This window comes from Vombatus ursinus, unplaced genomic scaffold, assembly GCF_900497805.2.
Source record: "Vombatus ursinus unplaced genomic scaffold, bare-nosed wombat genome assembly UNPS02009994.1, whole genome shotgun sequence".
Taxonomy (NCBI): Eukaryota; Metazoa; Chordata; class Mammalia; order Diprotodontia; family Vombatidae; genus Vombatus; species Vombatus ursinus.
In genome coordinates this window covers 8,340,882-8,352,824 of record NW_020949772.1, presented here as the reverse complement: position 1 = coordinate 8,352,824, position 11,943 = coordinate 8,340,882, and the positions used below count along the sequence as shown (strand labels likewise).

Sequence of the window (11,943 nt, the reverse complement as noted above, 5' to 3'; positions counted from 1 at the left end):
TCTCTCTCTCTCTCTCTCTCTCTCTCTCTCTCTCCCTCTCTCTCTCTGTCTCTCTGTCTCTCTGTCTGTCTCTCTCTGTCTCTCTCCCCCCTAGAGATCTGACTTGAAAAGCTATCATTTGGCTCAGACTCCCAACCCCAAATCCTCTGAGAGGGATTAATAAGAACAGTGGGAACAGGAAGAAAAAAATCTATTACAATTTCGTGAAACATTCAGCAAGCTGTCACTGTTAGCTTTCCCACCTTAATTTATCCCACAGGCTCTAACCACAGCTGCAAGTAGTCTTGGTCCTGTGGCTAAGAGAAACTCATTAATCCTGCCTCCAGGCAGGGAGCTCTTGGGGGAGGGAGGAGACACACAGAGAACATATTTTGGGAAGTCGTCAAGCTTTTGTGGAAGTTCCACTGACTCATATTTCTTGAAGGTAGACTTGTGTGCAACCCTGCACTAGGCACTGTGCCCAATGGGAAAAAAAAAGATTATTGGTTGTTCCTTCATTCATTCCTTCATTCCTTCATTCACCCCTGGTCCCCGATGACTGAGGAGGAGAAAGTGAGGCTGGTGACTTTGCACAGTCCTCCCTCACTTAAATCCATTCACTTGCATGTTATCGCATCCTCTTTGAGAACGAAGCACAAACCACACAGTGGTTTGTATGCTTTGTCATCAGAAGAGCTAGATTCAAATCTTGTCCCTGTCATTTACTACTTGTGTGACCTTGGTCAAGTCCCTGAACCTCCCTGTGTCTCAGTTTCCTCATTTGTAAAATGAGGGAATTGAGGTTAGGTTACCTCTGACTCTAGACCTAGGATTCCATGGCCCCTGTGGATAAGAACCTGCCTTAGACACTATGGTCCTTGACTTCACCATGTCTACTGCAGGAGCTAAATAACAATATAACTGCAGAGGCCACTAGGTGGCGCAATAAGTGGCTAAGAATCCTGGCGTAGGAATCAGGAAACCCCAAGTGCAAATTCTGCTTCAGATACACTGCCTAGCTTTGTGAGAGCTTAGGCAAGTGACTTAAACACTCTGCCTCAGTTTCCTCATCTGTAAAATGAGAATAATAATAATAATAATAGTACTTATCCTTACATGGTTGGTGTGTCTATATCAAATAAGCTAACATATAAAGCACTTTATAAACCTTAGAGTGCTATATAAATGCTGTTTTTATTATGAATATTATTATTATTTAGGAATCCTGGCACTCAGGTGGGCACTAAAAAATGCCCTGGGGCAAGCAGCATGAAAGGTGGTCTCAAACCAACACTTCGTTTGAGAAAAAGGCACCTTGAAAAGAGATCTTGGTTCTCAAGACCTAAGATCCTGAAGGGAGAGTATAAGGTTCCGACTGGTGAAAGTTATAACACACAGTAAGAGGTGAAAGCCATAAATGTAAACTCTGTGAAAGGTGGAAGCCCGGACACGGTGACTGGTTAAAAATCATAACTTAGATACTGAATCAAAATTTAAATACTGAGTCATAACTTAGAGACTGTGACTGATGAAAGTCATAACATGGATACAGTGGCAAGTTTATGACCCGCACATATATGATCAATACACAAATCTGTGTTTAGGCATTTTACTCAATAACATAGGCTTAACGCCCAAGCCTATTACTAAGCAGAAACCCAAAAGATCCACCAATCAGTGGTGATGTACTCTATGGCTCCATCTCCCTTTGCTTGATTTCTATAATTACCAGTAGGCTTTTCTGGGGTCTTTTCGGGGATCCAACCTGTAGTCTGGCCACTGCCCCAGACTGATGACAATCGAACTTTTGGCAAAGATCCATCATACTGCCCCAATGTAAGTATCCAATTGATTAAACTACTACTTATAATCAGTCTGGAGCTTTGGCCTCTTCCTTTGGTATTGAACTTATCCCACTATTGGGAGGGAGGTACAGAATTCCCTGGGTGGGGGAATTCTGGACATTACAGAGAGAGTGAAATTCCTGGATGGACTGAGGTTGCTGAAGACATGAGTGAGTGAATTAATGAAGCATTTAGTAAGCACTTATCATATGCAAAGCATTGCGCTAAGTGCTAGGGATCAATCCCTGCTTTCAAGAAGCTACCATTCCAATGGGGAGACAATACATACCATATCTTCCGTATTTTAAGACCTGCCATTAGTGGAGAACCTGAGTCTGAGTTAAGTCAGTCTGAGTCAAGAAGACCTGGTTTCAAATCCTGCCTTTCTGACTGTGTGATCCTAGATAAGTCAACCTTTCTGTGATCCAGGCAATTCTCTAAGATCATAAGACAGCATCTTCATCAACAACAGGCATTTATTAATCACCTTCTGTATGCCAGGCACTGTGTTAAGTGTTGGAGATTTAAAAAAAAGACAAAAAACATGGTTTCTGCCTTCAGAGAGCTTACAGTCAAATGGGGGAGACAACATGCAAAGCAAGATGTATAGAGTGTAAATGGGAGGTAAACTGATGGGTGGTGGTCCAGGAGAGAGCTCTTGAAGAATCAGGGATTTGTTGCAGAGCATGGTCTGGGCAAAATAGAGACTCACCTTATGGGGTCTTCATCAGGATACCCCGTTGCAAACCTTAGAGTTCTATCAAAATGTGAATTATTCCTTCTCCAATTTACCATCAGAGGGTTGCTGTGAGGGTCAAATAAGATATTGAATATTAAATATTGTAACTGGAAAGCACTGGATAAACAGGTCATTCTTGTCATATTAGTCTTGTAGTCCTTATTATTCACTTGATTTTTGGGGTTCAGCCAGTCAACAAGCATTTATTATGCACCTGCTATGTGTCAGACACTGTGCTAAGTTCTGGGGATAAAAAAAAGGGGCAAAAGACAGTCCCTGCCTTCGAAGAGTTTATAATCTAATGGGAAAACAATTCAATTCAACAAACATTTATTAAGCACCTACTATGTGCCAGACACTGTGCTAAGTTCTGGGGATACAAAAAGCTCAAAAGACAGTCACAACCCTCAAGGAGTTCTAATCTGAGGAGACAACATGCAAACAAATATATACAAAGGGAGCTATCTATAGGATAAATGGGATATACTTAACAGAAGGAAGGCACTGGAATTATGTATTGAGAGAGGCTTCCTGTAGAAGGTGGGATTTTAACTGGGGCTGAGAGACAATAGGCAGAGATGAGGAGTGAGAGCATTCCAGGCATGGGGCACAGCCAGAGAAAATGCCTGGAGGTGGGAGATGGCATGTCTTATTTGAAAAACGGCAAGGATTGGGGCAGCTAGGTGGTGCAGTGGATAGAGCACCGGCTCTGAAGTCAGGAGGACCTGGGTTCAAATCTGGCCTCAGACACATAACACTCACTTGCTGTGTGGTTCTGGGCAAGTCACTTAACCCCAATTGCCTTACACACAAAAAAAATTGGCAAGGATCAATGTTCACAGATCACTTGATTGGGGTTAACATTGGGCATCCTCACAGACTAACTGTGAGGAGGTGCTAAGACAAGGGTATCAAACACACTCCGAGTGCTGACCAAACCAGATTAAAATGTAATTAAGAAATATTTAACAAAATAAACAAGAATAGAATAAAACATAGATAATATGACATTTTAAAATTAGGTCAATATGTGGTCTGCAGGGGTCTCTCTGTATGGAATAGTAGTTCCCATTTCTAGTTGAGGTTAACACTGCTGCTATACAGCTATATACCACACAAGACCCAAGATGTTCCTGCCCTCCTGCAGCTTATACCTGAATGGGACAAGACTTTTTTCTGAGTGAGGTTAAAAAAAAGTCTGTAATCTGGGGAAGTTCTGCCCTGGGGAGGTAAACAAAGTTATTCTACCCCCACTCTGGCTTTATCAGGAGAGGCTCCGGAGGACGCTAGCTTTGAGTGGTGTTTTGTTTTTTTTTTCAACCAAAGACAAGGTGTATTAGAATATCCATCATATTGGGCAGACTCTTAAGGAGTCTGATTATTAGTAAGCTATTGGCTAGATTATAAGAATCCCAGTAGTGGCTAGATTTTAGGAATCTGAGCCTTGAGTGGTGTTTTAAAGGAAGGGAAGGCAGTGGACTGGCAGACGTTAAGTGGGAGACTGTTCCAATGTAGAAGGGAGTAGAGAGGAAGTCCTGGAGGCGGGGATGGAAAAGGAGAGAGAGCCAAGTAAACTCTGGTTTCATTGGAGTTCGGGTGAGCAATGGGAGTTGGGCTGAAATAGGCAAGTGTGCGTGTGGTGGGGATATGCATGGAGATGTTGAAAGCACCAGATAGGCCTCTTCTGCTCTTTTGTATCCCAGTCTATTTCTCTGAACCTTAACTCTACTGGTCCTGACCTTGACGTAGGCTCTTTGGATCATAGATTTAGAGGTAGAAGGGACCTTAGTGGTCTTCTAGGTCATCCCACTCTTTTTACAGCTATGGAAACTGAAGCTGGAAGAATCAAGGTGGGCAACACCAATCCCCTCAGTTTATGGAGGAGGAAACGGAGGCCTAGAGAAGGGAAATGGCTTAGTCTATGTGATGTAACTAGTAAATGACAGAGCATCATGGTGCCTTCACCTCTCAAGCCTGCACTTTTCTCTCTGCCTTGACTGGTGTTACTTGTTGGGTTGCCAAGTTGCAAACACTCAGGGCTGCTGTTGCAATTCTTGCCCTTCTCTATGGATAAGGTTTAGAGGTAAGCTTACGTAATAGGGATCTAGAAAGACTGGGGGATCTGCCTCTAGGAGAGTATGGACGATGTGTAATGGAAGTGCGTTGAAGAGATGTTGGACCGTGCGTACACAGTCTGTAACTGTCCTGGTTCGCTAACCATGGGTAAATGGAAGCCTCCTTGACTAACTGCCATTGGGGAACCTTCCAGATGGCCATGGTTGGCCTCAGCCATCCTCTCTGGCCATACTCTCTTTGTTTGACTCCTTTACTAATGGCATCCGGTGAAAGATCATGTTTTAAAGAGGAAGGTCTTGGGTTCTCCTCTCTGAGAACAATATAGCAGCCCCCTAGAACAGACTCCGTCCTTCGGTTTTGTGCTTGTTCTTTTTTATTTTAGGTGAAGACTATGATCTTGTAAGTTCTGAAAGGTTAGGAGACAGAGCCTTTGGGAGCCATCCATCCCTCTGGATTCTGGGAATCTGAGTTCGTGCTGGGTTTTTGCCACCAACCTGGCATCAATACACTGAAGAGGTACCTGAGACATCCCAGAGGTAGCTGAGACAAGAACTCATTAAGCATTGATGTCACATCTGGACATGAACATAGTGGGACCGATACTGTGCTGAGTCTGAGCCCACTCTTACCAAAGACAAAGGTGGTATAGGGGAGGGTGTGGCCCTGAAAAGTTGGGAGGAAATGTGTGTAGTTTTCTTCTTGTTATAGCTTTAAAGTAAATATCCATTTCAAAAAAGTTAATTGATGTTAAGTGGTTAAATGAAACTGGGTTCTTACTCACTGGCTGTTGTTGTTTGTTCTTTATTCTTGAAGAGGACCACGACATCAGGGAGGTGATGCCACGACTTGCAAGTGAATTGGATTTAAGTGAGGCAGGGCTGTGCGAAGTGACCAGCCTCACTCTTTCCTCTAGAGCCATCTGGATCCAGGAGTCAGATACAGATCAGGATGGCTGGATGTAGTGTAGGCCTTGGCCTTTTTAAGTTAAGGTCTTTCCCAGGTCTCAGTTTGTCCAAGGTACCTCACAGTGGAGTGGAGTGGTATAACTGGTGGGGGCTTGAGATGATAACTTTAGAAAAGAGAAACCTCAATTTCTCAGAGGTAATCTAGAACCCTGCAGGGAGATTTAGCTGGCCTGGCTCTGGGAGAGAGACCAGAGCAGAGTTGATACATTTAGCTTGTACAATCCTTAACAATTTGCACTCACATTTCAAGAGATCTTAAGGTATGCTTTTCTTACAGTCTTGTGAGGTGGGTAGTACGAGCATCATTATTCAACCTTGCATATGGTAAATTCTTGATAAATGCTTGTTGAACTGAGTTCAATTTTTTTAAATCCCATTTTACAGAGAGAAAACTGAGTCTCAGAAGTTCTTTTGCCCAAGGTCACACAGCTGGCAAAGGTCAGGGCTGGGATTCAAACCCTTCTCCTGCTCCAAGGTCAATGCTGTCTGCCAGGCTGCTTTTCTTGAGATATACAATGCTTGATGGGGACATGCTTCTGCCTCTTCCTGGTGTGAGCCTTGTGTGGGCGCTAGAGCAACGTGAGCCACAAAAAGTCCAGGACAGGCCCAGACCCCCATAAACCCCCTCCACATACCACAATGATGCTACAGGTGGCACAGTAGATGGGATGTTGGGCTTGGGGTCAGGAAGGTCAGTTCGAATCCTTCTTCATATACTTAGTAGCTTTGTGACCCTGAATAAGTCACAATCTCTTTCAATCTCAGTTTTCTCATTTGTAAAAATGGAGATGATAATTAAGGAATATCTACACATTAGAGGGCCATATAAATGCCAACTCGAATTATTCTAATTATAATTCTATAATTCTAATTCTAATTCTAATTTATTCTAATTATACAAGGCCCAAAGACCTGAGATCAGCGCCATGCTGGGCTCTGCCTACAGCCCTGCTGGGTCTCTCTGTTGCCTCACTAAACACTACCGTGGTCATTCAAACACTGTCTGAGAGATACATTCTTACATTCCCCAAGATGAAGAGGCAGCTGGTGGTACAGCAGATAGCAAGCTAGACCTGGAGTCAAGAGGACCTGAGTTCAAATCTGACCTCAGACACGTATTAGCTGGGTGACCTTGGGCAAGTCACTTAACCCTGTTTGCCTCAGTTTCCTCACCTGTAAAATGAACTGGAGAAGGAAATGGCAAACCACTCCAGTATCTTTAACAAGAAAACCCCAAGTGGGGTCACAAAGAGTCAGACACAACTGAAATGACTGCACAACAACTTACCATAGTTGTTAGAATAAAATAAGGTACTTACAAATCACTTCACAAATCTTAAATCACTAAATAAATATTTTATTATTATCACTATGATAATATTATTATATTATGACATATGATATTATGTTAATATTATCACCAAATTAAGAGAGGCGATGTGGCATAATAGATAGAGAGGTGAACTCGTATTCACAGAAACCTGGGTTTATGTCCCTCCTTGGACACACACTAGCTGTTATTGTTTTCTCCTTCTTCCTCCTCTTCTCCTTCTTCTTCCTCTTCTTCTTCTTCTTCCTCCTCCTCCTTCTCCTCTGCTTCCTCCTCTTCCTTCCCTCCTCCTTCTTCTCAAGCAAGTCACTTAACCTCTGAATGCCTCAGTTTCCTTATCAATGAAATGGGGAGAGTAATAGTCATTAAACTACTTGTCCAGGCTGTTGTGAGGATCAAGTGAAATTGCATGTTTAAACACTCGGCAAACCTTAAAGTCTTAAAGAAAGCCGATGAGAGGCAGCTGGGTACAGTAAAAAGAGGACCTGAGTTCAAATTCTATCTCTGTAGTGTTCTGACTGTGTGACCTTGGGTTAGTCACATGGACTTCATAGCCTCTCCAGTCTCTTCCAGGCCTACATCTACAATCTTGAGGGAAATTCTTTCCCAGCCCTGGTACTACTGCCTCTAGGAATCCTCCCTGACTCCAGCCTCCCCCACAGGAAGGGGATTTCTCCCTTCTCAAACGTCCCTTATTCTACTTTTCTTTGAATCCTACTCTATTTTGTCTCACACTTAAAAAAAAAAAAATTAACCGCAGGGAGAACTTTTGGTCAAGCACCTAATCACATTCAAAGACGACTTATTTCTATTTATCCTTTTAGTGTTTATTCTATATATAGTTATGTACTTTTTGTCTCCCCCCCATTAAAATATAAACTTTCTGAGAGAGATTTACAAATGTAAAACTCTACCTGACACCTAGTAGGTGCTTAATGAATGTTTGTTGATTGACTGATTGATTGACAAGGACCAGAGCTTGGCCATTTCAAGTCCAGCCCAGTTATTAGCCCCACCCAACACCAGAGGGAGCTGGGGAAACATTAATCTCCATGGTTCATGGAGTATTGGCAACCTCTGGCCCCTGGCACAGCTGCTGTTTGGGAGCCACTGCTTGTCTTCTTAGTCTCAAACAATAGTTCACAGTCTTTTTCAGTCACTCAAACCCTGGGCTTTCAGTAAAACTTTCCTGCTGCCTCTGTCCTCTCACCCCCATTCAATATGAAGGGAAAGAAATTCTGGAACCTACCATGCACCTGTACATACAAAGCCATGCAGTAGGTTAATTACAATATAATTACTTATAATACAACACATAATTACAATACAATAGATTAATTTTTCATAAAGAAAACTTTATTTGGTAACTTTTTTGTATGAAGTTGTGAAGTATAATTTTAAAAACATCCAATACGACTTTGTTGTTGTTCAGTTGTATCAGACTCTTTATGACCCCATTTGGGGTTTTCCTGGCAGAGGTACCAGAATGGTTTGCATTTCCTTCTCCAGATCACTTTACAGATGAGGAAACTGAGGCAAAAAGGGTTAAGTGATTTGCCCAGGATCACACAGCTAGTAAGTGTCTGAGGTCACATTTGAACTCAGGTCCTTCTGACTCTAGGTCCCATTGCGCCACCTGGCTGCCTCATGTAGTAGGTGTGTAACAAATGCTTATTGAATGCTTGCCTGAATAGCTAGTATTTACATAGAATTTTGAGACTTTTTAAAAGTGATTTATAAATGCTATCTCATTACATCTTGACAGCAATCATGGGAAGCAGGTACTATTACTACATCCATTTTACAGAGTAGACTGACAAAGTGGAGGCATAAAATGTTATCCCCATTTTACAGATGATGAAACAGAGGCACAGGGAGGTTGAGTGACTTGCCCAGGGTCACACAGCTGGTGAGTCTCTGAGTTCTTCCTCACTCTAAGTCCATTGGTCTAGTTGCCTAGCGACAAGCATGATTATACATTGGTAGTGATAGGACTGAAGAAGGTCAAATGTTTTATTTTTTTTTAAAGGGTAGAAAAAGTCTGCAAACTCTAGGACAGTGACCTTGACATGGTTTCACAGGAAAATTCTAGAACAAATGAGTAGAGATAAGATTAGTTAATCTTAGTCTACAAAAGTTTACAGAACACAAGTCTACAAAAGGAAGTGATGATCACAAAATCCAACATGACTTCAAAACAAATAGGTCAGGTTGGATTAACTGATTTTCCCTCTGTGGTGGCCTTCCTAAGTGAGCAGATGTTCTAGATACAATTTAGCTAAAGCTCCAAAAAATGTCTCAGGATATTCTTGTGGGAAAAATGGAGAGAGGTGGGCTAGAGAAAAGCAGAATTAGATCACTCTTTCCTAACCGAGGGACCACAGACCCCCAAAGGTTTGTGGATAGATTTCAGGGGGTCTATGAACTTGGCTGGAAAAAAAATTAAATCTTTATTTTTGCTAACTCTAACTGAAATTTATCATTTCCTTCAGTTACGAATTTAGGCACCAGGCCCCTCTTCCTAATTTCCCTATCACAGTTGAGGGTATTACCAGCCACCTAATCCCCCAGGCTCAAAATCCAGGTGCCATCCTGGACTTCTTACTCTTTCTTACCTCCTCCCCCTTATCTAATCTGTTACCAGGGCAGCTAGGTGACACAATGGATCGAGTGCTGGGTCTGGAGTCAGTAAGACCTGAGTTCAAATTTGACCTCGGACACTTACTAGTTGTGTGACCCTGGGCAGGTCACTTAACCTTGTTTGTCTCAGTTTCCCCACCTGGAAAACGAGCTGGAGAAGGAAATGACAAACCTCTCCAGTATCTTTGCCAAGAAAAATCCCCAAATAGGATCACGGAGAATTGAACGTGACTGAAAGAATTCAACAATTAACAGAAAATGTGTACTATGTGCTAGGCACCATGCTAAACACTTTTACAAATATGATTTTATTTGATGCTCACAACAATGCTGGGAGATAGGTGCTATTATCATCCCCATTTTACAAATGAGGAAACTGAGGCACGGAGCGGTTAAGTGACTTGGCTAGGGTCACACAGCTACTAAATGTCTGAGAATGAATTGGGACTCTGGACTCTAGGTCCAGTGCTCTGTCCACTTCTCCACCTAGCTGCCCCTGAGAGAGCAGTTCAATGACATTCCCAGAAGGGACCGATGGCTCTGCAGTGTTGGAGGCATAATATGCCTCTCTGTGTAGATGCCCTAGCCACGTGTGTTTCTTACATACATGCTGACCAACCTGTGACCTTGCTAGATGTGCTGTCTATAGGTGTGTCTGCCATATTGTGAGTCTTCTACGTGTCCATGTTTTCCATTGATGGTGTGGGATTTGTGGAGGAATCTACCCTAGGTTTATAGAGAAATAGTCTATTTTTCCCCTGCTTTTCCTAACTTTGCCACTTCATGAATGCCTTTTCTTTTAAAGAATTGTGGGTTAACTAGTAATCATTGGTGTAGGCTTGTGAGCTATAGTTTGTTTTTCTGAACTACAGTTTTAAGTAGAAGCAGACCCAACATACCTTGGACTCTGGACGAGAGATACTCAAAAGAGAGAGTGATCCAGCTGCTTTGACCATGTCAAACTCTGACCTTTGACCAGGTCAGAGTAAGGCAGGCCTGTCAGCTTCTTGCATCTGGACATAATCCCTCTCTTAATGCCATCTAAGATTGCAGTAGGTTTTCTGTGTGGTTGCTACCACAGCCCTCCTTATGTTGACTTACACTGAGCTTACCTTCCACTTGTAACCGAGGACTCTTTCATATGAATAATCTCCCAGCTTTTCCTTCCCCAACCTGTACTTGTGAAGTTGAATCCTTGCACCCTATGATTTCATCTGCCTAGCTTTGGCCCTTGTTTCGGTCTCTTAAGCTCTTTTCAGATCCTGGCTCTGCTGTCCGATGGATCAGTTATACCTCCTAGCTTGGTGTCATCTTCCAACTGGACAAACATGCCACCCACATCTCCATCCATATCATCAATAAAAACTTAAGGGGGTGGAATAGCACAGGGCTGAGATCTGTTTATTCCTTCCTTTTTCTGGCAGGAATTATAGTCAGCCCACAAGTTTCTGGGACACTGGGAGGATAGACCCACTCAAAGCTGAGGGGATCTTCATTCATCTTGGTCTGTCAGGTGGGGCGATGGGGTTAGCTGGACCCCCTTTGTAGTGCACAGTCACAGGCCTGGACCTCTTGACATTTAAAATGCTGCCCCTTTATTCAGATAGAAATGAATTGAACTACTAACAGTCTGTTATGATGTCAAAGCAAAATGAGGGAATTTCAAAAATGCCCTTCCCCTGAACACCATCTTTGTGCAGACTTCTGGGGGTGGAGTTGGGGCGAGGTGGGAGGGGGAAGGGGAGTAGTTTGCTTGGCAGAAAGGGAAAGACTTCCTTCTCTTTTTTTAATCCCATTTCTTCCCCTGCAGCTATGACCACATCGGCGGCTTTTGCCAGGCCCCGCCTCCCCTTCCCTATCATTGGAGGAAGTGAAAATGATGGGCTCCTCTTCCAAAACAGGATGTTCCCTGTCTTCTGGTTCTCTTGGGCTGACTGCCATCTCTTCTTCGCAGAGCTGGAAAACGCTTGCCACCAGCCATGTGCCCCTGCTGCAGCTGGAGGGATATATGCAAATATGAGACCGCCAAGGTCATTCGTGTTCAAAGCATGACCTATGGGACTATAAGATGGACCCTCTGTATGATAGTCTTCCTCTACGTTTGGTAAGCCACATGGGACCGCTTTCTTCTGGCTAACAACTCAGCCTCTAACCCTTCCCTCATCCCCCAGTAATACATTTCTTCTCTGTCCCTGCATTATGTGTGATGCTACATCCCCACCCATCTTTCCACTGACTGTTATTTTTTGGGAGAAAGAAAGCAGTACCAGGAGACTTCCAGTAAAAAGCTTGGTGGGGATTTGGGCATGGCACTTTCGATTTCTTGTAAATGAATCAGAAAGAAGCTACAGAATAAAACACACTCGGAGG

At 43.1% G+C, this 11,943-nt stretch overlaps 1 protein-coding gene across 1 annotated transcript in view; it reads left to right on the top strand.

Moving 5' to 3' along the window:
- The first annotated feature begins 11,480 nt into the window (after positions 1-11,480).
- LOC114036863 (P2X purinoceptor 7-like) overlaps positions 11,481-11,943 on the top strand; it is a 41,373-nt gene continuing 40,910 nt past the window's right edge. Inside the window, exon 1 of the mRNA XM_027853588.1 lies at positions 11,481-11,677. Within this exon, the coding sequence (XP_027709389.1) occupies positions 11,553-11,677 (125 nt within the window). The 5' untranslated portion in view covers positions 11,481-11,552. The remainder of the gene's footprint in view (positions 11,678-11,943) is intronic.